The sequence below is a fragment of the Aquarana catesbeiana genome, linkage group LG06 (assembly GCF_042186555.1).
Source record: "Aquarana catesbeiana isolate 2022-GZ linkage group LG06, ASM4218655v1, whole genome shotgun sequence".
Lineage (NCBI taxonomy): Eukaryota > Metazoa > Chordata > Amphibia > Anura > Ranidae > Aquarana > Aquarana catesbeiana.
This window is the reverse complement of record NC_133329.1, coordinates 136,003,814-136,027,856: the sequence shown is the minus strand read 5'-3', so window position 1 is coordinate 136,027,856 and position 24,043 is coordinate 136,003,814. Positions and strand designations below refer to the sequence as shown.

Genomic DNA, 24,043 nt, shown 5'->3' with positions numbered 1-24,043 from the left:
GGAGTGGCTTTCTCAGCTAAGCACACCCCCCTGCCTGCATGTCTAAGCTCAGGGCAGATGGATTCCAGGGAGTAAATGCTACATGAATCTCATGCCCTTACTTAAGATGGCCATGGCTCATGGCCAGAAATGCTAGCGGGGAGTGTTTTTGAAAGTGATTTCTCGGCAAAATAAAACATGGGTTCATGAATGGATGGGGGAGTTTGCTTTGAATATTAAAAATTATTTAAATAGCTTTGTTGGTTTCTGCTGCTCAGATGTGGTGTAGTTCCGCTTTAAAGCCCAATTTTAGGCGCCATGCTTCTGATGGGCTTGATCAGTCTTTGTCTTCTTATTTCTTTCAGTTGGAATATTTGGAGAATTCAAAGAGTGATCATTTACTCACAGAACCTAGCAGAGCCTAGCTTTAGTGGTATTCCAGTGGCAGAGAGGACATCTTGTGTCCTGAAGCCAATGTATGTCAAAGCTTGAACTGTAGTGGTACCATCATGATTACATAAAGTACTAACCAACGCTGATCATTGAATTGTGTTGTGCAATTTCTCTGGCCTGCAGAATTATATTTCATTAGCTACTTGAATCTATTCATTTTTTTTCTTGGCTCAGTGGATCTCTCTGTAGAAAACAGGAAAGATACTTCTCCAAGAACAGAAGATTTCAATAAAGCCAATTCTTCCACCTGCTGCAATCCCATGTGTTTGTCAGCTCCTGTGCCAAATGATGTATTGCATGTATCACAAATCTGTTTAGGACAAACTGAACATTTACTTGCAATTGCAGATTTGTATCTGTTTGTACTTTTCTTTAATCTCCATTGGGTTGTAAAAAGCTGGCTGTGAGGGTTTTGATAGTGGACAGTGCTCTATTTCAGTTGATTAGGTAGAGAAATGATATTGCGTTGCAGCAGATGTGAGGTTAGATTAGCCATGATTTGTCTGGGATGAGGTCACTTTTCAGAAAATTAAACTCTGTCCAAGTGTAGCCTATTAAGTGAAATAAGCCAATAAACAATGATTTGAATCTGTTGACTTCTGTGATTATGTAATCCTGATTTTTTTATTATTAAGTTATTGCTGCTCTTGTGCACTGGTAAAGCCCTATGGATCTTTTAGTTTAAATCAGATATTGCACATTCCAGCTGCATCAAAACAAAATATGTACAAAGTCTTACAGTTTGCTTTCTATAAAAAGCAGCCACAATGTAGAAAAGCCTGTCCCCATGCTAGAGAAGAACCCTTGCTCTCTATGTGGAAGCAGTGGTCTCTTTGCAGGGGTCAGATGCACTCCCTGTCATCCCAATAGCTCTGTGACTATCAAAGCTCATGCTCCCTCTTGATTGGGGATCTCTAACTTAGGCTCAGTAGGGGGCAGTGGCGGCTGCTGCTTATTATTTTGAGCTCCTCACTCGAACCCCCGCCAACGTCAACCCCCAACCTGTCTTTCCGGACAAGGACGGCCTTACCTTAGGAGATGTTTAGCAGGCTCTCTAGCAGAGTGGCTGCTTCAGTGCTCTGTAGCGGTATGGAGGCTGAGCCAGGCTGTTGTCGGACCCAAGGCAAGAGCGCCAAATACCCTGCAGCGGCATTCCCGACCTGTCAGGCTGCTCCGGTGCGGTCGACTGAGTTCGGCCTCGGTACTCACTCCGCTGCGGCCAGTACACGCTCCTCTCCTGGCCTGGGCTTCTGACTGGGAGGACCCACTCGAAACAGGTGTTGCTTCTCCTCCTCCTGTCCCCATGCCTCTCCTCCTCCACTTCCTGATTGAACGGGAGGAAATTTAGGAAGACATTAGTGAATATTAATTTGCTAATGTCACACAAGTGGGTGGGCTCGGGGAGTAGTGCTCTGCCCCCCGAACCCACCCTTTTTTTAAGCCAATTAGAGCTTGAGGCTCTAATCACGTGCTTAAAAAAAAAAACATTACAATCCATGCGGTCGGTGCCCTGCATGTAGATTAGGGGCCAGGCTCATGGATTGGGGGGGCAGTGCCCCGTATGGATGGGCCGCCATTAGTAGAGGAATCTATGTAGAGAGTTCACTGCTTCCACACACAGAGCATGCTGGCAGAGGACAGGCTTTTCTTCTCAGGCTATGGCTGTTTTCCAAAGAGTATGAATTTCTAAGACTTTGCACACTTTTTCATGCACTTTGAATGACCGCAGCTGATTTAAACTGAAAATTCTGTTTCCCAATTCTTTTTGCTTCTGTGAAAACAGCTAATGTGTGTGAATGTGTCTCTAATGCTGTTGTATTTGCTTAGCACCTTATAGAAAATTAATGACTGCTGATACTTGTTAACCGCAGGCTTCCATATTTAGTTTCAGATTAGATTTACTACAACTATTTGCTGTTCTGACACATGGACAAGGTAGAACAGACCTGTATTGTAGAAACAGGGGCAGTGGAGGTTATGTTTGCATGGCCCTGGGTCCTGATTAGCCCATAGGCCTTACTTAGCTATATTTAAATACCTTCTTTTTCACTATTACCTAGAGAAAAGCAGCTTAGGCACAAACAAATCATGTGTCTGAGCTCTAAAATTAGGGCTAATCTCAAAAGTTAACATAAAACAATAATAACATTCATGCTGGGTGCCAAGGTTCGCCATCGCTGGCCTAGATCGTTGATTAGTTCTTATTGAATGATACAGGACCGGGAGAAGGTCATCCAGTACCCAGGACTAAGATGTCAAGCTGCTCCCCCCTTTTTATAAGGCATTAATTAGTGTCTGTTCAAGAAAAAAAAAAAATAATAGAGGAACGTTTTTATGCACCTGACCAACGCAGGTTGCGAGGGTATATAGAAAACAGTTGTTGATGTGCAGTGTGGATAAATGCAGCATGTCGCTGTGGCTCATTTATTCGCATATCCATAGCGAATCATTCATATGTAAATTCAAAGGTGGTTAATTCACATGCAAATGATGTGTCAAATTGCACATGATTGCGCCCTCCTCCACATTCCAAGGCAGCAGCCCCTTCTGCCCCCATTGTTTCTGCCCTGATCTTTTCTTATAAAGAAACATCAGGATTAAGTGGCTATACGTTCACACATATTGGAGATGCAGAATGCATAGAGGATCAGTATTTTCTCCAGTAAGAATGCACTGGTCTTTTCTGTTACTCTTTACCCATCCTGGAAGTTTATTAATAAATGTTTATGTTAACATTTAAGTATATGTCTGTTTTAAATTTTTAGGGGGTGGGGATCAGCTCTCTCAGAACCAAGACACCAAGAAGAGCTGAAACGAGACTATATACATATAGATTTTAAGAGTGTCTTTGTTGTAGTATTTTGCACATAGACACAAATTCTTATAATTGCTACAGAAGCAATTTTTGCAATTTAGGGTTATTTAAAGAATACCTTTCTATTCATTCCAGTTTGCAGCTGCTGTAATTTGCTAAAATTGTCAAAATATTCAAATGTCACTACCTGTAGGTACACAGAATGCCTCCAGGAATGTCATTTCCTGCTTGTGTGATTGACTACTCTTCTCAGACAACTGCACTGAGATACAAGTTGAAGTTTAAGCATACCATGCCATCTGTGTTTTAGTTGTAATGAGATTCTCGCTACAGCTTCACCCCTTCTAAAGGGACACAGACACTACAGCTATCCCCACACTATACTGAGATTTGTTACATGTGGGAAAGGACATGATGAGGCAAACATCAACATCAGAACAGTGAGAGGCATAAATCTGCAAAAAAAAAATACGTTTTCTAAAATTTTACTGAGATTTGTTACATGTGGGAAAGGATATAATGAGGCAAACATCAACATCAGAACAGAGAGAGGCATAAATCTGCAAAAAAAATATGTTTTCTATAATTTTAAAAGTTTACAACATTGAGATTACCTTTTATGTACCCTTATAGGGAACTGGCCACTTTACAAATGTGGCCATATAACCATCAGTGAAAGGGAAAGTCTTGATTTTTGACCACATAGACCTAAAAATGACTCATCTTGTGCCCACCCGAGAGCCCATTTTTGTTCAGTAGAACAGGCAAATAATGATTTCCCGACCAACTTATCACTTATAAGTGTTCAATAATAAAAAGGCCTTAGTTCATAAACATTCACAGTAAAACAGGAACAAATTAATGTCCAGACTTGGTACCAGCCTTGTTAGATGTTTTGATTATGGGATATATGCTGTGATAATTGCTTTTGGAACTGAAGAGATAGGCCTGAATGGTAGTGCCAACTCTACCAATCACAAATTATTTCAGATAAGGGCTTTGACTTGATATAGCCCCCAGCTTTCATAGTAGTTCCACTGTGTAAGTAGAGTTTATTTTTTCTGGGAGAATCTCCAGAGCTGTGGTGAAACTATAAATCCCATCATGCCTCTGCCTCTAGGAGTCATGCCTGTGATTGTCAGGGTCTTTCAATGTCTCATGGGACTTGTAGTTTCAACACAGCTGGAGGGCCGAAGTTGTCTACCCCTGCTCTAGAGGAATCAAAATAAATGTAAACATGCAATCTTGCATACTTCTCAGCGCCAGCTCTATTTTTATCTCTGTGGTTGACTGGTTACAATATAAATACTAGTACATTAGACAACTTAGGACTTTGGGATTCTTGTGTTTGTTGGATTAAAGCATGCCACTGCACAAAAGGCTCAGTCGCTAATTTAACACTTTACAATAAACGGTTTTCTGCAAAGATCACCGAATACTCACCTCCCCTGCTATCTGTGCCTTCAGCATGTGCAGTAGTTAGGAGAAACTGCTTGCCGAAGATCCTGCAGAATCCAGCACCACCAGCCCCTACCCCTACACTACCATGTCTTGTTCTAGTGAGTGCAGTGTAGGGGAGAAGGAAATCAACACTCCTGGAAGCGTCGTATTCTATTTGATCTTCAGTTGGTGGTTTCTTTTCACTGCTGCTGAGATTGGCAGTGTGGACATCTGTAGAATTGAGTATTTATTGTCTTCTTTTCAGGCAGCCTTTTATCTTACAGTTTTATATTAATGACAGAGTTGCTGTAGTAAACCTATTCTTAAGAGAACATAGGGACTATCATTGCTGATCTTATTCTGAAAATGCTTATTCTGAAAATGCTAAGTCCATTTGTACTTAGTGGTGTGGCTCCAAGCTGAGATGTAAAGCCCTGTTGGTGCTCAGGATTATAGGGATGCTGGTGTGAAGGGTAACTCATCCAGTGAGAAGTGAGAATTGAAGCAAAAAAACACCTCTCACCAAAGCCAATCTTAGTTGGGACGAGTGCATGTGAAAGCCTCAGTTCAGACCACACTATCTGATATGTTTCACTTCACTCACTGGGGCTTAATCATGATTAAGCCCCAGTAGGTGGGGCAAAACGTGTCAGGGGTGTGGTCTGAGGAGCGCCATAGACTGAGGCTTTTACATACATACATCCTACCTAGGATCAGCTTAGGTGAGCTGAGTTTTTTTACTTCAGCCAACACTGACTCAGCACAAGTATACAACAGCCTTAATCTGCATACTTATTAGTGTATTAAACATTCAATGTTTTTCATTTAGGAAAGGTAACTGTAAAGCCCTTATTCAGACAAAAATTAACCCTCTTTCCACTGCTCTTATCCAACACACCTTGTCCATGTTCCTCAATGGCTGTGTTTCCGGGTGCGGGTGACCTGTAATACAGTGTTGCAGATATGCCTGCACCACTTGGTCTCTGCCGGTCCCCTTTTGTTGACATCTTCCTCTTCTAGATCCTGAGAAGACCCTGCCACCTAGCAACCAATTGGAAGTGTCCATGTCATTCAGACAGTGACAAAGGCACATGAAAAATTACCCACCTCCTGTATACAGGGAATGGCTTATGACCGAGGATTTAGAAGAGTAAAAGAGCAATTGGAGTTTTTTTCTTGGGGGGGGGGGGGGGGGGGGTACAAGGGGCTGTGTTTTTACAATTTCTTGAGTTGTCCAAAATATTTTATACCTAACTAGATAAAGTCAACTTCACGCCATGCTATAAAAAGATTGAGCGATAGGAATGAGAATGAGCTATAAGACCTCATGCACACAAATGTTTACATGTTCTTGTCTTCTAGCATACATTTTTGGGGCTTTTCTGCTCCAAGGGAGCCATGGTGCTGAACACAGCTGCCCATACAATTGAAGGGCTGTATGCATCCCGCGGCTTGTGGATGATGAATGCTTTTACAACAGGATTTACATACACATACGCATATAGCATTCTTGTCGAAAAAGGGGCCTGTCCAGGGAAATATGCTGCACACACATGTGCAGGTACATGTTTATGCAGTAGCCATTGGCGTTTACAAGCAGCTGGCCCTGTACAGTCATTTACTTGTATGGACGGCTGTACGAGGCACCGTGGGTTCCAGACGTTTTACACTACACGACTCAAGACCATGTAAACATCCATCTGCATTAAGTCCTCAGGCTTTATCTCAATCAATAAATGTTTTTGCCATCTTCTGTGTCTTCCCAGACATAGGTTTGATAGGCTTCAGTGTGTCATTAACAGGTTCCTTTAAATAGAAAACAACGAAGAGGAAAAAAGGCTGAATATTTCCCAGTACTAGCTGCATTACCTAGCTAAACAATTCTTCTCACTCTTTTTTATTTTATTTTAAACAGTAGATTTAATAGCTAATGGAGGCTGCTTTGCTTACTGTCTAAATGATGTGAAAGAGCCAAAGCATGACTGGTATTGTTCCACACATGGCACTTATGCTGTTTGAAATAAACTAAACATTTTTTTTCCACCTCATGGATGCCTAATATTTATTAAAGGCAGGAATAGCAAATGTGAGGTGGATTTATCTTGATAATGTTCTCAGCTGTAAAATGCCTCATTGCATGGAAACAAAGTAGAGTACTAAAGGGCTTATGGAAATGAGAAGCAGCAAAAAACTCATTGCATTAATTTGTCTAAATGTTCCCCAGTTAAAAGCACTAGAATTTAGAAACACATGAAATTATACAAGATTAGAAAATATGTCATTCCCTCTCTATGCTGCTTTATTAATTGGAGGCAGAGTATGGCGCTAAACTAGAAATAAGTAACCTCCATCCCTTTAGCTTATGGGAACCTTCCGGTCAGTGTTTGCTGAGATTTGTAACTCTTCAAGACAGATATTGGCAACATCTTTGCAAAAGATTAAAGCAGCAAATGTTCCAACTGGCTCACAAAGCTAGTTCTCAAACATACCAGCCCTTTTGGCAAATACTAGCATTGCTAAATTACTAGTTTATTTCTGAGAGGCCTCATGTAATATTTATAGCTAAAGTTTAAAATGAAAAACCCTGCCTTACACAAAAGACTCACCTTTAATCATCAAGGCCAAGTTGCTGTTTTAAAGAAGAGGAAATATTGCTATGATTTCTAATTGCTTGCAGAACACACAATGCCCCCCCCCCCCCAGAGGACATATTGCAGAGGCCACTTGGGTCCAATCTGAACTATGCCTTAGTTTCTAAATTAGCATAGTCAACCTTAGATTGTAAGCTCCTTGAGGGCAGGGACTGATGTGAATGTACAATATATATATTTAAAGCGCTGTGTAAATTGACAGTGCTACATAAGTCCCTGTAATAAATAAATATATTAAATAAAACAGCTTTCCATCATCATCCCTTCTGCTGTGCAACCACACTGCTAGCAAAGAGAAACATTTTGAACTATATCTGACTAACAGCGCAAACAGCGCCAAGGGGTCAGTGATGGAAAGCAAATACAGAGCTGGGGGGTCAGTGATGGACAGCAAAGACAGAGCTGAGGGGCCAGTGATGGACAGCGAATACAGAGCTGAGGGGCCAGTGATGGACAGCGAACACAGAGCTGAGGGGCCAGTGATGGACAGCAAAGACAGAGCTGAGGGGCCAGTGATGGACAGCGAATACAAAGCTAAGGGGCCAGTGATGGAGACCAAATACATAGCTGAGGGGCCAGTGATGGACAGCAAATACACAGCTGAGGGGCCAATGGTGGAAAGCGAAGACAGAGCTGAGGGGCCAGTGATGGACAGCGAATATAGAGCTGAGGGGCTAGTGATGGACAACGAATACAGAGCTGAGGGGCCAGTGATGGACAGCAAATACACAGCTGAGGGGCCAATGATGGAAAGCGAAGACAGAGCTGAGGGACCAGTGATGGACAGCGAATACAGAGCTGAGGGGCTAGTGATGGACAGCGAATACAGAGCTGAGGGGCCAGTGATGGACAGCGAATACAGAGCTGAGGGGCCAGTGATGGACAGGAAATACAGAGCTGAGGGGCTAGTGATGGACAGTGAATACAGAGCTGAGGGGCCAGTGATGGACAGCGAATACAGAGCTAAGGGGCCAGTGATGGACAGGGAATACAAAGCTGAGGGGCCAGTGATGGACAGCGAACACAGAGCTGAGGGGCCAGTGATGGACAGGGAATACAGAGCTGAGGGGCTAGTGATGGACAAGGAATACAGAGCTGAGGGGCCAGTGATGGACAGCGAATACAGAGCTGAGGGGCCAGTGATGGACAGCGAAGACAGAGCTGAGGGGCCAGTGATGGACAGCAAATACAGAGCTGAGGGGCCAGTGATGGACAGGAAATACAGAGCTGAGGGGCCAGTGATGGACAGCAAAGACAGTGCTGAGGGGCCAGTGATGGATAGCGAATACAAAGCTAAGGGGCCAGTGATGGACAGCGAACACAGAGCTGAGGGGCCAGTGATGGACAGGGAATACAGAGCTGAGGGGCTAGTGATGGACAAGGAATACAGAGCTGAGGGGCCAGTGATGGACAGCAAAGACAGAGCTGAGGGGCCAGTGATGGACAGCGAATACAGAGCTGAGGGGCCAGTGATGGACAGCGAACACAGAGCTGAGGGGCCAGTGATGGACAGCAAAGACAGAGCTGAGGGGCCAGTGATGGACAGCGAATACAAAGCTAAGGGGCCAGTGATGGAGACCAAATACATAGCTGAGGGGCCAGTGATGGACAGCAAATACACAGCTGAGGGGCCAATGGTGGAAAGCGAAGACAGAGCTGAGGGGCCAGTGATGGACAGCGAATATAGAGCTGAGGGGCTAGTGATGGACAACGAATACAGAGCTGAGGGGCCAGTGATGGACAGCAAATACACAGCTGAGGGGCCAATGGTGGAAAGCGAAGACAGAGCTGAGGGGCCAGTGATGGACAGCGAATATAGAGCTGAGGGGCTAGTGATGGACAACGAATACAGAGCTGAGGGGCCAGTGATGGACAGCAAATACACAGCTGAGGGGCCAATGATGGAAAGCGAAGACAGAGCTGAGGGACCAGTGATGGACAGCGAATACAGAGCTGAGGGGCTAGTGATGGACAGCGAATACAGAGCTGAGGGGCCAGTGATGGACAGCGAATACAGAGCTGAGGGGCCAGTGATGGACAGGAAATACAGAGCTGAGGGGCTAGTGATGGACAGTGAATACAGAGCTGAGGGGCCAGTGATGGACAGCGAATACAGAGCTAAGGGGCCAGTGATGGACAGGGAATACAAAGCTGAGGGGCCAGTGATGGACAGCGAACACAGAGCTGAGGGGCCAGTGATGGACAGGGAATACAGAGCTGAGGGGCTAGTGATGGACAAGGAATACAGAGCTGAGGGGCCAGTGATGGACAGCGAATACAGAGCTGAGGGGCCAGTGATGGACAGCGAAGACAGAGCTGAGGGGCCAGTGATGGACAGCAAATACAGAGCTGAGGGGCCAGTGATGGACAGGAAATACAGAGCTGAGGGGCCAGTGATGGACAGCAAAGACAGTGCTGAGGGGCCAGTGATGGATAGCGAATACAAAGCTAAGGGGCCAGTGATGGACAGCGAACACAGAGCTGAGGGGCCAGTGATGGACAGGGAATACAGAGCTGAGGGGCTAGTGATGGACAAGGAATACAGAGCTGAGGGGCCAGTGATGGACAGCAAAGACAGAGCTGAGGGGCCAGTGATGGACAGCGAATACAGAGCTGAGGGGCCAGTGATGGACAGCGAACACAGAGCTGAGGGGCCAGTGATGGACAGCAAAGACAGAGCTGAGGGGCCAGTGATGGACAGCGAATACAAAGCTAAGGGGCCAGTGATGGAGACCAAATACATAGCTGAGGGGCCAGTGATGGACAGCAAATACACAGCTGAGGGGCCAATGGTGGAAAGCGAAGACAGAGCTGAGGGGCCAGTGATGGACAGCGAATATAGAGCTGAGGGGCTAGTGATGGACAACGAATACAGAGCTGAGGGGCCAGTGATGGACAGCAAATACACAGCTGAGGGGCCAATGATGGAAAGCGAAGACAGAGCTGAGGGACCAGTGATGGACAGCGAATACAGAGCTGAGGGGCTAGTGATGGACAGCGAATACAGAGCTGAGGGGCCAGTGATGGACAGCGAATACAGAGCTGAGGGGCCAGTGATGGACAGGAAATACAGAGCTGAGGGGCTAGTGATGGACAGTGAATACAGAGCTGAGGGGCCAGTGATGGACAGCGAATACAGAGCTAAGGGGCCAGTGATGGACAGGGAATACAAAGCTGAGGGGCCAGTGATGGACAGCGAACACAGAGCTGAGGGGCCAGTGATGGACAGGGAATACAGAGCTGAGGGGCTAGTGATGGACAAGGAATACAGAGCTGAGGGGCCAGTGATGGACAGCGAATACAGAGCTGAGGGGCCAGTGATGGACAGCGAAGACAGAGCTGAGGGGCCAGTGATGGACAGCAAATACAGAGCTGAGGGGCCAGTGATGGACAGGAAATACAGAGCTGAGGGGCCAGTGATGGACAGCAAAGACAGTGCTGAGGGGCCAGTGATGGATAGCGAATACAAAGCTAAGGGGCCAGTGATGGACACCAAATACAGAGCTGAGGGGCCAGTGATGGACAGCAAATACGGAGCTGAGGGGCCAGTTATGGACAGCGAAGACAGAGCTGAGGGGCCAGTGTTGGACAGCGAATACAGAGCTGAGGGGCTAGTGATGGACAGCGAATACAGAGCTGAGGGGCCAGTGATGGACAGCGAAGACAGAGCTGAGGGGCCAGTGATGGACAGCGAAGACAGAGCTGAGGGGCCAGTGATGGACAGCGAATACAGCGAAGACAGAGCTGAGGGGCCAGTGATGGACAGCGAATACAGAGCTGAGGGGCCAGTGATGGACAGCGAAGACAGAGCTGAGGGGCCAGTGATGGACAGCGAATATAGAGCTGAGGGGCCAGTGATGGACAGCGAATACAGAGCTGAGGGGCTAGTGATGGACAGCGAATACAGAGCTGAGGGGCCAGTGATGGACAGCGAAGACAGAGCTGAGGGGCCAGTGTTGGACAGCGAATACAGAGCTGAGGGGCTAGTGATGGACAGCGAATACAGAGCTGAGGGGCCAGTGATGGACAGCGAAGACAGAGCTGAGGGGCCAGTGATGGACAGCGAAGACAGAGCTGAGGGGCCAGTGATGGACAGCGAATACAGCGAAGACAGAGCTGAGGGGCCAGTGATGGACAGCGAATACAGAGCTGAGGGGCCAGTGATGGACAGCGAAGACAGAGCTGAGGGGCCAGTGATGGACAGCGAATATAGAGCTGAGGGGCCAGTGATGGACAGCGAATACAGAGCTGAGGGGCTAGTGATGGACAGCGAATACAGAGTTGAGAGGCCAGTGATGGACAGTGAATACAGAGTCGAGGAGCCAGTGATGGACACCAAATACAGAACTGAGGGGCCAGTGATGGACAGCGAATAGAGAGCTGAGGGGCCAGTGAAGAATAGCACAATTAGAGCTGAGGGGCCAGTGATGGACATCGCACATAAAGGAGAGGGGGATTACACCTGCCACTCTTCCATCTAATCTGCACCTCTTTGCCTCTCTTGTGCTATCCCTCTGCCTTGTATGTGAAGGAAAGACAACTAAACCCAGATCCACATGCCTGCTATTCCAAATAGTAGGACAACAGTACTAGCTGCCAGCTTGTGTTGTGAATGACAGCGTGCAGGAGACAAGCTCTGTCATTACAAAAACATAAGCCCACAACACATGCAGACAGCTACTACTATAGTCTCTCTCCTACCATTCAGCAGGCAGCAGAAGAAGTGGGAAAGGATGCTGCTGGAGCTGTGCAGCTGGGGAGGGGGGAATGTCCACATACAGGATTCAGTTCAGCTCCCTGAATATGAAAAAAAGGGGAGAGAATAGTGTTGTCTTGTAACTTCCTCATGGGGACACCTATAAATTGGGCTTTAGCCTGCAGTGGCATCTGAAACTAAAAAAAGATATCCTTTTATCACAATGCAGCCATGCATAAGAAGTGCTCCATTCCCTGGGTTCCCTGGGGGATTCTCCTGGGGGTTGAGAACTATGGTGATAGTTTTTTCATTTGGGATGGATATCCTGAAATTTTTTAAATTGCTGCTTTATAGAAAAAAGACTGGCGCAAAAGTCATCAAGTACCAGCCAAATTCTTTGAACCATTTGCAAAATGAACAGTGAATTCAAATGTGCTCCAGTTGTCATTGCTCCAGCTGTTGGAAATCAGTTCCAGTTTTTCTAATCCATTAAAGTTTGTATTCTTAACTCAAAAACGTTCCTTCTTTTGCCCTCAGCCTCCTCCAAATTACATCTTTTTGGTGCTGTGATCCAACTTCCTGTTGGGTGGCTATGTTTGTTCTCTATGGTCTCTTTGTATGTAGGGACTATGGGATTTGTAGTGTGCATAGAGCAGTGCACATGACCGCAACTAACGTGCATATTGTTTAGTGTGTCCTTAAAGAATTACTGGGCAACCAAGGTATAAATAAGAAAGTAGATAACCTTAATCTAATAATCTAATAAAACCATAATCTAATTTTCCTGTAGAGGGCGCTGTCTGAGTATAACAGTAAAGAAGTCACTGCATCATTTCCAGCACTCCTTTAAAAATTAGAAGTGACAAAAAAAAGGTGGCATGCCGCATGTCCTGGTAAATCGTGTTCTTACCTCTGCCTGGCGAAACATGTGGGACACAGGACAATTTGTAAAATTAAAGAAAGGGGGACATTTGGTAACTATTCCACTGCTGCACAAAATACATTAAAAACAATAAACATGTAGCTTGTCTTTCCAAACATTAAGGCCAGATAGAAAGCAAACACTGTGTGATTCAAAGCTCCCATTGCTCATGGCAATCATCGGATCTGTAATCTGTAAATTATAGCGCTTTCATTTTTTTTTTCTAATACATTTATGGTATTATATAATAAAATGTTCTCAAAGACTGTTGACATAATTCCTAAAAGGTTTTTCTCAAGTTTAAAGAGCTTTATTCAATTTAAAACAAGTTTACAAAAGACCACTTTGTAATACATACGTAATACACACGTTTGTTAGCCAACCAACATTGTATTGTATTATTCTCTGTCTGCTCTGATTACATATAGAAATATCAAAAAGTAAGAGTAAAGCTGCCCATAGATGGATCAAAATTCAACTTGTTCAGCAGGGACTGACCGAATTTCGATCATGTATGGGCACTGTAGTTGAACAGAAGTCCATCTACCGATGGGTTTTTGTACAACCGCCCTGTTGGATTTTAGCTGCTCGATCAGCCCCGCAGGCTATAGCTATAGCCTGCGGGGCTGATCAACATAGTTCTCAACCCCCAGGGCTGATCCCTGTATTGTGACAGTGGAGATGTCTCCCTCTGTCAGAATATAATAGCTCAGTGGGGAGGATTCCCTCATCCACCTTGAATGTGTGGATGGGGGAATTGGTTCTGTTTTTTTAGTTGAATTGAAAGAAACTGACTAAAGTATGGGCGGCGAAAATCTTGTTTTGGCCCAACAATGCTCAACATGAATATTCCTATTATATATAATGTTTTTCCTACACAGCTAAGCATAGTGCTGCTGCTTGATGCATGAAAAAGTACTTGAGTATCTTTCAAAAAGAGTGATGCATTTTTTTCGAACCTTCAATTGGAGCACCTAAAAATGTGCAATTTAAGTATTTTAGTATGTTTTTTGCACATTTTTCATGTCTTTTTGTACCTGTTCCTCCTCCTAACAAACTTAGACCTGTGAACAAAATGGAGGATTTAGGAGTGTCCATGCTGGATGTGGAGACTTTAATCCATCTGGTGAGGACCCACAAGAACCTCTATGACCCCAGTGAAGCCCATTAGAAAAAACTGCAGTAGGCGACAGAGGGCCTGGGAAGAAATATAAAGCTCTGATAGCTCCACAACACCACACAAAAAAAAAAAGAAAAAGAAGGTCGATGTATTTTATACAGGCCAAAACCAAAATGGCTGGAGTTTGAAATGATATGGAAACCATTTCAAAAGCATGCATTAGCAGGTGAAAAAAACACACAAAGCCTGAGAACACTCGTGTGAATGGGGGCTTGGAGAAGAATTTACCTACATTTTTAGAGATTTTTCTTTCACTTTCTTCTGGGTCTTCAGGTCATAGAAGTTCTGCTGGATGCCGATGTTGGGTGCACAACTTTGCGTTTGCATGGGTTTATGCAAGTAGTGGTGTAACCCTGCATAGAACCCATTCCTTGTCTATTGGTAGGCAGCAGCTGCACGGACACAGCCGTTCTTCCCAATTTGACAGGCGTAGGAGTGCAGGTGAGTGGCCTCACGCACAGACCAACTGCATTTGAAACCGCTCACCTGCACAAACGTCATATGTGTCCATGCAGCCCTCGCATCCCAATAGAAATGGAGGAGCCAACCTGCATGCAGCATCTGATGGTTGAAGTTGTACAAAAAAGGTGCTTATTCACAGGTATGGGTGTCAGCGCCGTCTGAATGGGGCTTAAGTGCTGTCTTTATCTACCAAGCTGCTGTTAGTTATTTTTCTCGGTATGCTTCTACTCAAAACCATTACTTTAGGTTTACCACAGTATTTTACATTTTTACGGCGCCATATAATTAATGTCATTTGCGCATAAAAAAATAGCAAAGAAGTTTTACACTTTTTTTTTTTTTTTTTTTACAATTCCCAATAAAGAAACTTTAAAACCGGGAAAAAATGTGAGCGTCATTAGGCTGTCATCTATGATAAAATGTTACATTGTTATTGTGCTTCTATCAGTGCACTATTCCGTCCCGTTTAGCTGTTTTGAAATACAAGTCTTCTGGCACCCTTTGCAGCAGAAATAATGACAAGAGGGTTGACGAAATTCTTCAAGCCGGAAAGCACAGCAGCCTTAAATGTGCTGCAGCCATCACTTGTAAAAAGTATTGTTTTGATGTCTCAGGAAGATTTACACAAACAAGCTGAAGAGTGCGGGATAATAAACCAGGAAAGGAGAATTTTTTTTTAAAGATCCAAAGTTAATGATGTATATAGTATAAGTGCACAGAGCTGCAGGCAGCTAATAGATGGAAGAAATTTGCGAGAATGTACTGTTCCTGCGGTGATTTAATGATTGTCCCATATGTCAGTTATGGAGCACCGAGGCACAATTACAGATTCCACAGCTGGGTAAACTGTCAAGATTAAGCAGCGCCTTTTAACCCAAGACCAGGACATTCCATTAAAAGATTCAACTTTTTTTTAACATAAAACTTTGGATATTGTTATTAGAATTTTTTAAAGCATTGTATATATGTAATTTATAGTTTTATCTACCTTGGGAAACCACCTAATAGCTAATCTAGGACATAACACATTGATCAATGTGTATACGCTTACCCCTCTATGAACAAGGTATATAAAAGCTGTCACCACAGGGTGGCGCTGTGGACAGCGTGAATAGGCTATGCCACGTCCTTTAATTTAATAACATATACTAGGGCTTTGAAAGAATGGACTTTATAGGCATACTTAAAAATATATAACAAAATGTTTTATTAGAATTATAACAAGATATTAGGGCCAGTTCACATCACAGAAACGCAGTCCGGATGCTTTCCAGATGCTTTTTTGCATGCGCGTTTTTGATGCGTTCCAGTGCGTTTTTGGTGTGTTTTTGATGCAGTCCAGTGCATTTTCTCCCCTCTTTTTTTCTTAACCTTAAGGGCAAGTTCACACTGCTGCGATGCGGGTACTCTACAAATCCACTGCGGGTTCCCGCATCGCAAGTTTTCCGGCGGCAGTTCACACTGCCCTATGCGAACTGCTGGGAGTGTGCGGTAAAAGTTAATGACACCGCCAAATCAGTTCGCATATCTCAGTGCAATCTGCAAACTCGGACAAGAATTGGATTGCATGGGTGTGAACACCCATGCGATCCAGTTCTGCTGCGGACAAAAAAAAGGTCCTGTGCAAGTTTGATGCAAATTTAGCCGTACGATCTTTATGGCTGAAATCGCATCGCACAGAGATCGCATGTGATTTTCACTGCAGTGTGGTGTGAATCACATCCGATCTCTGACATCACACCAGTATGAACCAGCCCTAAATAAGAACTTGTGTGTTCCAATGCATTTTTGGTCCATTTAGGTTTGTTCCAGTGTGTTTTTGATGCTTTTTACAGCGTTCCAGTACAGTCCAGTGTAGGAAAAATGCAACATGTTCTACTTTTTTTTCTGGAACTGGAACACGCTGGAACTGCAAGCACTGGTGTGAACTATGCCATTGAAAACCACATAACCTACTTTCTATGCTTTTTGATGCAGAAAAAAACGCACTGGACTACACTACATGTGGTGTGAACTGGCCCTTAGACACACATGAGATAAAATACATGTAAAAGTGATAAAAACCTTCTCCCCGATTTACCTTCCATCTCGAAACCTAAGCTTAAAGGATAAAATGGGGGGGGGGCTAGGGAGATTCTGAGTTAAGCAAATAACCCAAAGGTAATAGCATAAATGGTGACCTAGGCAGGTCATTTCCTATAGGTGGTCAAAAATGGGTCACATAAGCCGACTGAGATGGTGTCATAACTGCTTTTCAAATTATACGTAGCTCGCCCGACTAGTTTTGCGCCAATAAATGTGCTTCTTCTGGAGCTAGATCAGTCTAAGGGATATAGGAAGAGCAGAGTAACCAACACGAAAAACAAGCATAAAAATGAAATTGATTCGAAAAAACGCATAATAGAATGGTGTTTAAAGGGGGAGTACTGAGACATATTAGAACAACGTGCTTGCTGTCAAGGAGGCAAAACACCCTAATGGACACAGACCCAAATGGAGCAGCAGGATAATACAAAAATAGACCCAGACCAAGGTCTAAAGCATAAAAGCAAATATGATAAGATAGAGAGGATATTCATAAGGGCCATCAATATAGCAAGAAAAGTCTATGGCTCCTTTCACATGGACTTTCCGATCCAATCAGTTTTTCAAGCGGACCTGATTGGAAGCTCCACACAAGCCTACGGGCAGTGGAATGTAAATGGACACCGTGTTATTGGTGTCAGGAATAGTGCTCCCTCATTGGTGTCAGTGGGAGGAACAGTGCTCCCTCATTGGTGTCAGTGGGAGGAACAGTGCTTCCTCACTGGTGTCAGTGGGAGGAATAGTGCTTCTTTTATTGGTGTCATTGGGAGGAATAGTGCTCCATCATTGTGATTGAGAGAAATAGTGTTCTATTGTTGGTTTCAGTGGGAGGAATAGTGCTCCCTTAGTGGGAGGAATAGTGCTCCATCATTGGTTGTCACTGGGAGTAATAGTGCTCCCTCATTTGTGTCATTGGGAGGAATAGTGTCCTATTGTTGGTTTGAGTAGGAGAAATAGTGCTCCATCATTGGTGTCAGTTGGAGGAATAGTTCCCCATTTGTGGTGTCATTAGGAGGAATTGTGATCTATCATTGGTGTCAGTAGGTGGTATGGTGCTCCACCTTAGGTGTCAGTGGGATTCATAGTAGGGTGACCAGACCTCCCCAGTTTCCGGGAACAGTCCCCGATTTTAGGAGGCTGGCCCCAGGAAAAAAAGGTCCTGAAGTTTGTCCCCTGTTAAAAGAATGTGTCGGCAATTTCTTTCCAGGTTTAATAATAGCGTCCCTAGCCCATTCAGCTGCATTGTAATCCATCTTAGCAACATTTCTTTGATTGGTCTGGAGCAGGAAGAAGGAGGGGAGTGTGTTTGCCCCCAGCTGTGTCTGGGGTTATTGATGACGTCACATGCTGATTTTATATGGTCTTCCAAAGTCCCTCTCCTCTCGTCTTGTGCAAACTTCGTTGCAGGTGGTAAAGATATGGATTATTTACTTCATTGCACTTGCATGTAATAGTGACCTTCAGTGCTCACTTGGGCCTGCACTCTTTACCTAGAGGAAAGTAGGCTCAGGTATTATCTAACCATACCCCTTTAAGTCCTTCCCACTATCAGCAACTATTATCCTCATGCCATGCTCCACCCCTGCCCCATCATCAATAAAAGTGGGTGTGGTCAGTAAGGTGTCCCCAGAATTCATTTTAAAATATGGTCACCTTCATTTATAGTGCCCCAGGGGCCAATTAAAGACAGTCAAAGGACCTCATCTGGCCTTGATGGCTGCAGTTTGGGAACATCTGGCATAAACCGTGAGAATACGTTTTGTACCTGTGTAGGCTTGTTCTAATGTGGGGTGGTGTTTCCGGTGGGTGCCTGGGAGATGAAGTATCTTAGCATACTAGGGTGTGGGAACTGCATGGGTTTCTTGCCCTGTAGCTTTTATGGGGATTAACATAATCACAAGTTACTCGTAGTTAGCTTGCTATAATACATATTACATTCTGTATTTCTGTATGTGATAAAGCAGTTTTTTCACTGCATTCATTTTTCCGTTTTCTTTTTTTTTTTTTTTTACTGCATTCATTTTTCTGTTCCCTTATCTGCTACATGAATATCCAGTACAACGCATACATACAGTATGTGAAAAACTGGATATCTGAAAGCAAACAAGTATTTGTTATATGACATGTGTCATGGGCTTTTTAGTATTTACTCATGGGTGCTCTGCCAAAAAAGGAATGCATTTAGAATACTAAACATTGCCATAATGACGCATATCACATATACATAGGAAATCATTCACCCAATGCAGGAGGATATTAATAATGTGTAAATGTTTTCCTGTCTTTCCAGGCAATCGAGAGAACAAGAGACCCCTCCTGACTTCTTCTACTTTTCAGACTATGAACGCCATAATTCTGAGATTGCTGCCTTTCACTTGGACAGGTAAATAACTAATAATTACAATATTGTTTTTATGTTTTAAAGAATTACAGGTCTATTCTAGCTGTCATGCAGTCCCGCCAACCAATCATGCAGGTTCTAAAGATGAACATTAACAAAATGGCCTGATGTGTCTCATGTTTCTTATATAATAACTGAACAGATCTTTTGAGAACTACTGTGCTGGGCTACTGTCAATTGAAACCTAACACTGTGTAACATTGATGCTTTCTCCTGTGTGTGTTAAGATAGGAAAAATTCTGCTACTGATTTGGGAACTTTTGTTTAAAAGGAATCTATCATGTTTCTACATTTCTACATATGGACATGTGATCAATTTAAAGCCCTTTAGTTAAAAAAAAAATCAGCATAAGGGACAGTACTTACATTTGTTGAAAAATGGCCCCTGTACTGGTGCCTGCTGTCTTCATTAAAATCTTTTGTGCTCCCCCTACCATACCCCCTCCCAACCATAATCTTCCAGTGTTATGGGGGGTTGATACAACCACTGGACCTGTCACAGGCACTCGACAAGAGTGCCAATTATGCCCTCACTTTTGCCCACCTCCTCCTTAGAATCTCTCTAAGAATGGAGGAGGTGGACCTTTCATTTATGCATCCATATTCATAGAGCACGTTACATTGATGGCAGCTATAGTACAGCTTCTATGAAGGGACTGGGTGGAAAGGGTGGGCATAGTTGGCACTCTTGATGTGTCCAGGTGCAGTAGCTGTATTAAACCTGTATCTGGGGGGTGTGTGGGGGGCTGTAAGAATATGGAAGATTTCAATTAAGAAAGCAGCCACCAGCACAAGGGACACTTCTCACTGAGGCTGGGTTCACACTGTTGTGCAGAGCGGCTCACAGCAGGGGTCCGGTGCGTCCCTGTTCTCCATTTCAGGGATGATTCAGGCCCATTTTTTTGCCTGAATTTGGACCTGAAATGGACCAGAAGATGCACAGGACTCTTCTGTAAACCACTCTGCAGCCGTCCTGGAGCTGTGTGAACCGTCTCCGCATAAGTGGAGCGGACATGGACCAGCCATCCGCCTGCTTAGCGGGGATCGACGGACAGATTCCTCGTTGAGCAGGCGGACTTCAACGGAGCCCGCCCCATGTGGATAAAATTAAGATGCTGTAGACAAGAACATAATTATGATCAGATGCATCTAACATATAGAATTATGGCCCATGGCTTGGGTACAAAATAGGACACATATTCGTTTATTTCCTATAGCCCAAAACAACCAACCAGATTCCAGCTGTCATTTTCTTTGAACAAGACCAATATTTTCCTTTCCTTTCTTTTCATTTCCTTACCTTACCTTGTTCCTTTTTGTAAAACATCTTATCACCAGAGGACTTTATTCTCGATGCTACATGAAACAAAATGAGGTTCTCATTTCAAAATAGATTATGCTTTTATGTGTCCTTGTACCAGCTATAGAAATTAACACAGACAATGGCCATCTTTAAATTTGCCCTTAAACTGCTATGTTTCAATGCTTCTTGCTTGTATGTTTTATGAAATATAGCTGAGAATCATAAAAACCATAACAAGGCCAACAACAAATTATAAACTTCTTAGCTATGTCAATGATTTACCGAGAGTGCGGCTTAGAATGACCACATTTGATACAGCATCAAGCCAAACACAAGCAGATGGAGCACACAATCGGCTTCCTACTTAAAGGGGGACAGATGATAATCTCGGCCCCGTAAGCAGGAATCAAACATCAGCAGACACAGATACCAGGATATTTGTAATAGTTCTTTCGCTGACCCAGGCAATGCTAATTAGGGCTCCATATGCAGATACATGAGACTGGCTAATAATATTGGGGTTTGCTGTGCTAGCAATGCTAGGCATACAGTATGTATGTGCATTGCCTTGCTGTGAATATGATAGAATTCTTATTATTTAAAGTGTATGTCAGGAAAAAATATTTGCAATACATGCACATTTCCCCATACTCTGTATGTACAAAAAAATACCTGTTGATCCCGGCAGAAATGCACCCAGTTCCTAGTTTGCTGTTGTGAGCTGACAACATGGTGCCTTTGCTACATTGTAAGGACTCAGGACTGGTGTCATCCCCACTCAGGACTGGTGTCATCCCGGCTCAAGGGAGCAAATAAGATAAATGTATTGTTACATTTTACATACACTTTAAATGAGTCTGTAAATCAAGATCACAGTGTCCTCAAGAGGAAGACTATAGCACTGCAGAAATTTGCCTTCTTGTGATCTTCACCATTCCCAACATTCCTTACCTGGTGCACTTGGCATCATTTTTATAGCAAATGTGTGTTCCAGAAACACATACACTCAGAGCAAAGAGTCTAAAAGCTGAATCCCAGTTGGTTTTCAAAATAGCCAAGTGGACAAGGACCAGAGCTACTGTATACTTTACTCAGCCAATAGTATACTATACATCAACCATAAAATGGTCAGAAAGGTGCATGCACAATCCTGTGATGTAGGATACCACCACCTCCCTAATATCATCAATTCCATACATAGAAATTATTTATTACTTACTGCAGGGGTACCAACTGAGTGTATTGGTAGTAAGTTGGCTAATACGGTTATACATTTATTATTTGTATCTTCACGTTTTCACATTGCTGTGCCTGATGATTTGGATTTTTGTGGTCACCCCGTGTTGTTTTTTCCTTTAAGGGCAAAAGTTCTATAATTTTGATAAAAGTACAACTGAAAAAATTGGTACAGACTGGTATCCAATTCCATACCCACCAGCTTTTTGTGATGGGAACGAGGGAAAGCTGTTAGCAAAAGTACGTAGGCATAGGACACACACCCTGTCACGCCCCCTTAAAGGAGAATTATACAAAATACAAGATTAGTTAAACCCACAAGTTCTTTTTCTTACCACTACTATTCCTTTATATTGGCTTTGAAAATTTACAAATGCAGCAATTTAGAAATCAGATGAAAGGTTTAGCTCTGGGAAACACTTTGTGATAGATAAGTAGTGCATTTTATATACAGCTATATAGATCAGACCAAAATGAGGGACATATAAGGAGGAAAGAGGGACAGAGGGACTTTGTTCCAAATCAGGGACGGTTTGGAGCTATGCCAGCCTGCTGTATATTATGGGGATTTCTGAGAGTATCAATTTCTGATTCTATTGATGTCACTTTCCGGTCTGGTGACACTTTCGAATTTGCCAGAAACCACAGTTTGGCAGGTTTTTCATGTACCCAGCAAACATACAGGGGACAATAAAGCCCGCACTTGCCCTGTCACTCTTAGCACTTAAAGAGGAGCTAGAAGCCCCCCCCCCCCCAAAAAAAAAGATTAAAGTCAGCAACTAGAAATACTGTAGCTGCTAACCTTTAATATTAGGAAACTTACCTGTCCAGGCATCCAGCAGTGTCCTCACCTGAACCGATTCTTGTATCAGCTATCAGGTGCTGGCACCGCCATCTTGACTAAGGGAAACTGGCAGTGAAGCGGCTTCACAGTCAGTTTCCTACTGCGCAAGCACGAAGCATGCTGTGCTTTGTTAATGGGCTGCAGTCTTCTGGGGCCTGTGATGTGTCCCAGAAGGCTGCGGGGGAAAGGGGGGGGGCAAACTTCCAGCTCAGTTCGCCGTGGCCAGACTCAGGTCAAAACCAGATACCCGCTCCCCCTTTCCCCCAAAAAGGTCCCAATTTTGGCAGCGGGGGGTGGGAGAAGCAGACAAGTGGATCTTCCCTTTTTTGGGTGGAGCTCCACTTTTAAAAACACAGTATGCGGTTTGCAAAGGTGCATATCATGTTTTGAATGCAAGTTCAATGCTCTTTTGGATTACTGACTCCCAGAATGCATGTGTGAAACTTGGACATGTGACTCACAAACACACGAAAAGCACACTGCTACACTTTTGGTGTGGACCTATTGAGTTACAATGGAAGGAGCATTTTTGGTGAAAAGTATACCAAAAATGCTGCATGAAGGACTTTTTAAAACACTGCGCAAACGCAGCGCACTGATGTGAACAATTACATAGGATTTAAAGGGGAATCATTTTCATGCATTTTTGTTGCACAGGAAAGGTATGTTTTTAGCATGGCAAAAGCATGTGAAAAGGCCTTAGTTACATTAGGAGATTGCACCACTCTCTTCTTTTGCACAGGTTGACTGTCATGTAATTTTTATTTCATAGCTAATATTCTTCATTGGCTACTAGTTTGGGTAGTAATCAGCTCTTTATTAACCACTTCCTGACCACCCCTTGTTTCTGCTACAGGGCGGCTGTTCTGCGCAGAATCACGTACCACTTGGCTGTGCTGTGATTCATCACATGCCGATCACCAGGTCCCGAAACACTGGTCTCACGAAACACAGTTCTGTGAGTGTAAACAGCACAGAGCTGTGTTCAGTGACAGGTGATCTAGTTGTTTTTTTATTTTCTGCTAATCTAGTATATTTCCCATACTTTTAGACGCTATAATTTTCACACAAACCAACAATAATTGTCAGTCTTTTTTCTTTTATATAATAAAAAAATAAAAAACCCAGAGGTGATCAAATACCACCAAAAGAAAGCTCTATTTGTGTTAAAAAAAAAAAGATATGAATTCTGTTCGGGTACAGGGTTGCATGACCACACAAATGTTAGTTAAAGCAGAGTTCCAGGTATTTTATCAATCAATTGAAATCAATAGGCTGTGAGTTGTCATGCAACTTTATGTGTCCAAAGTCGCATGACAAGTCATACTAGTGGAAACGTAGACTTATGCCCCGTACACACGGCCGGATTTTCCGATGGAAAATGTGCGATCGGAGCTTGTTGTCGGAAATTCTGACCGTGTGTGGGCTCCATCGGACCTTTTTGATCGGAATTTCTGACACACAAAGTTTGAGAGCAGGCTATAAAATTTTCAGACAACAAAATCTGTTCACGTAAATTCCGACCGTGTGTGGACAATTCCGACGCACAAAGTGCCATGCATGCTCAGAATAAATT

The 24,043-nt window shown here is 43.8% G+C and overlaps 1 protein-coding gene across 1 annotated transcript in view; it reads left to right on the top strand.

Moving 5' to 3' along the window:
- FAM20C (FAM20C golgi associated secretory pathway kinase) overlaps nt 1-24,043 on the top strand; it is a 256,797-nt gene that overhangs the window by 170,098 nt on the left and 62,656 nt on the right. Inside the window, exon 4 of the mRNA XM_073590989.1 lies at nt 18,974-19,066. Coding sequence (XP_073447090.1) covers nt 18,974-19,066 — 93 coding nt within the window. The remainder of the gene's footprint in view (nt 1-18,973; nt 19,067-24,043) is intronic.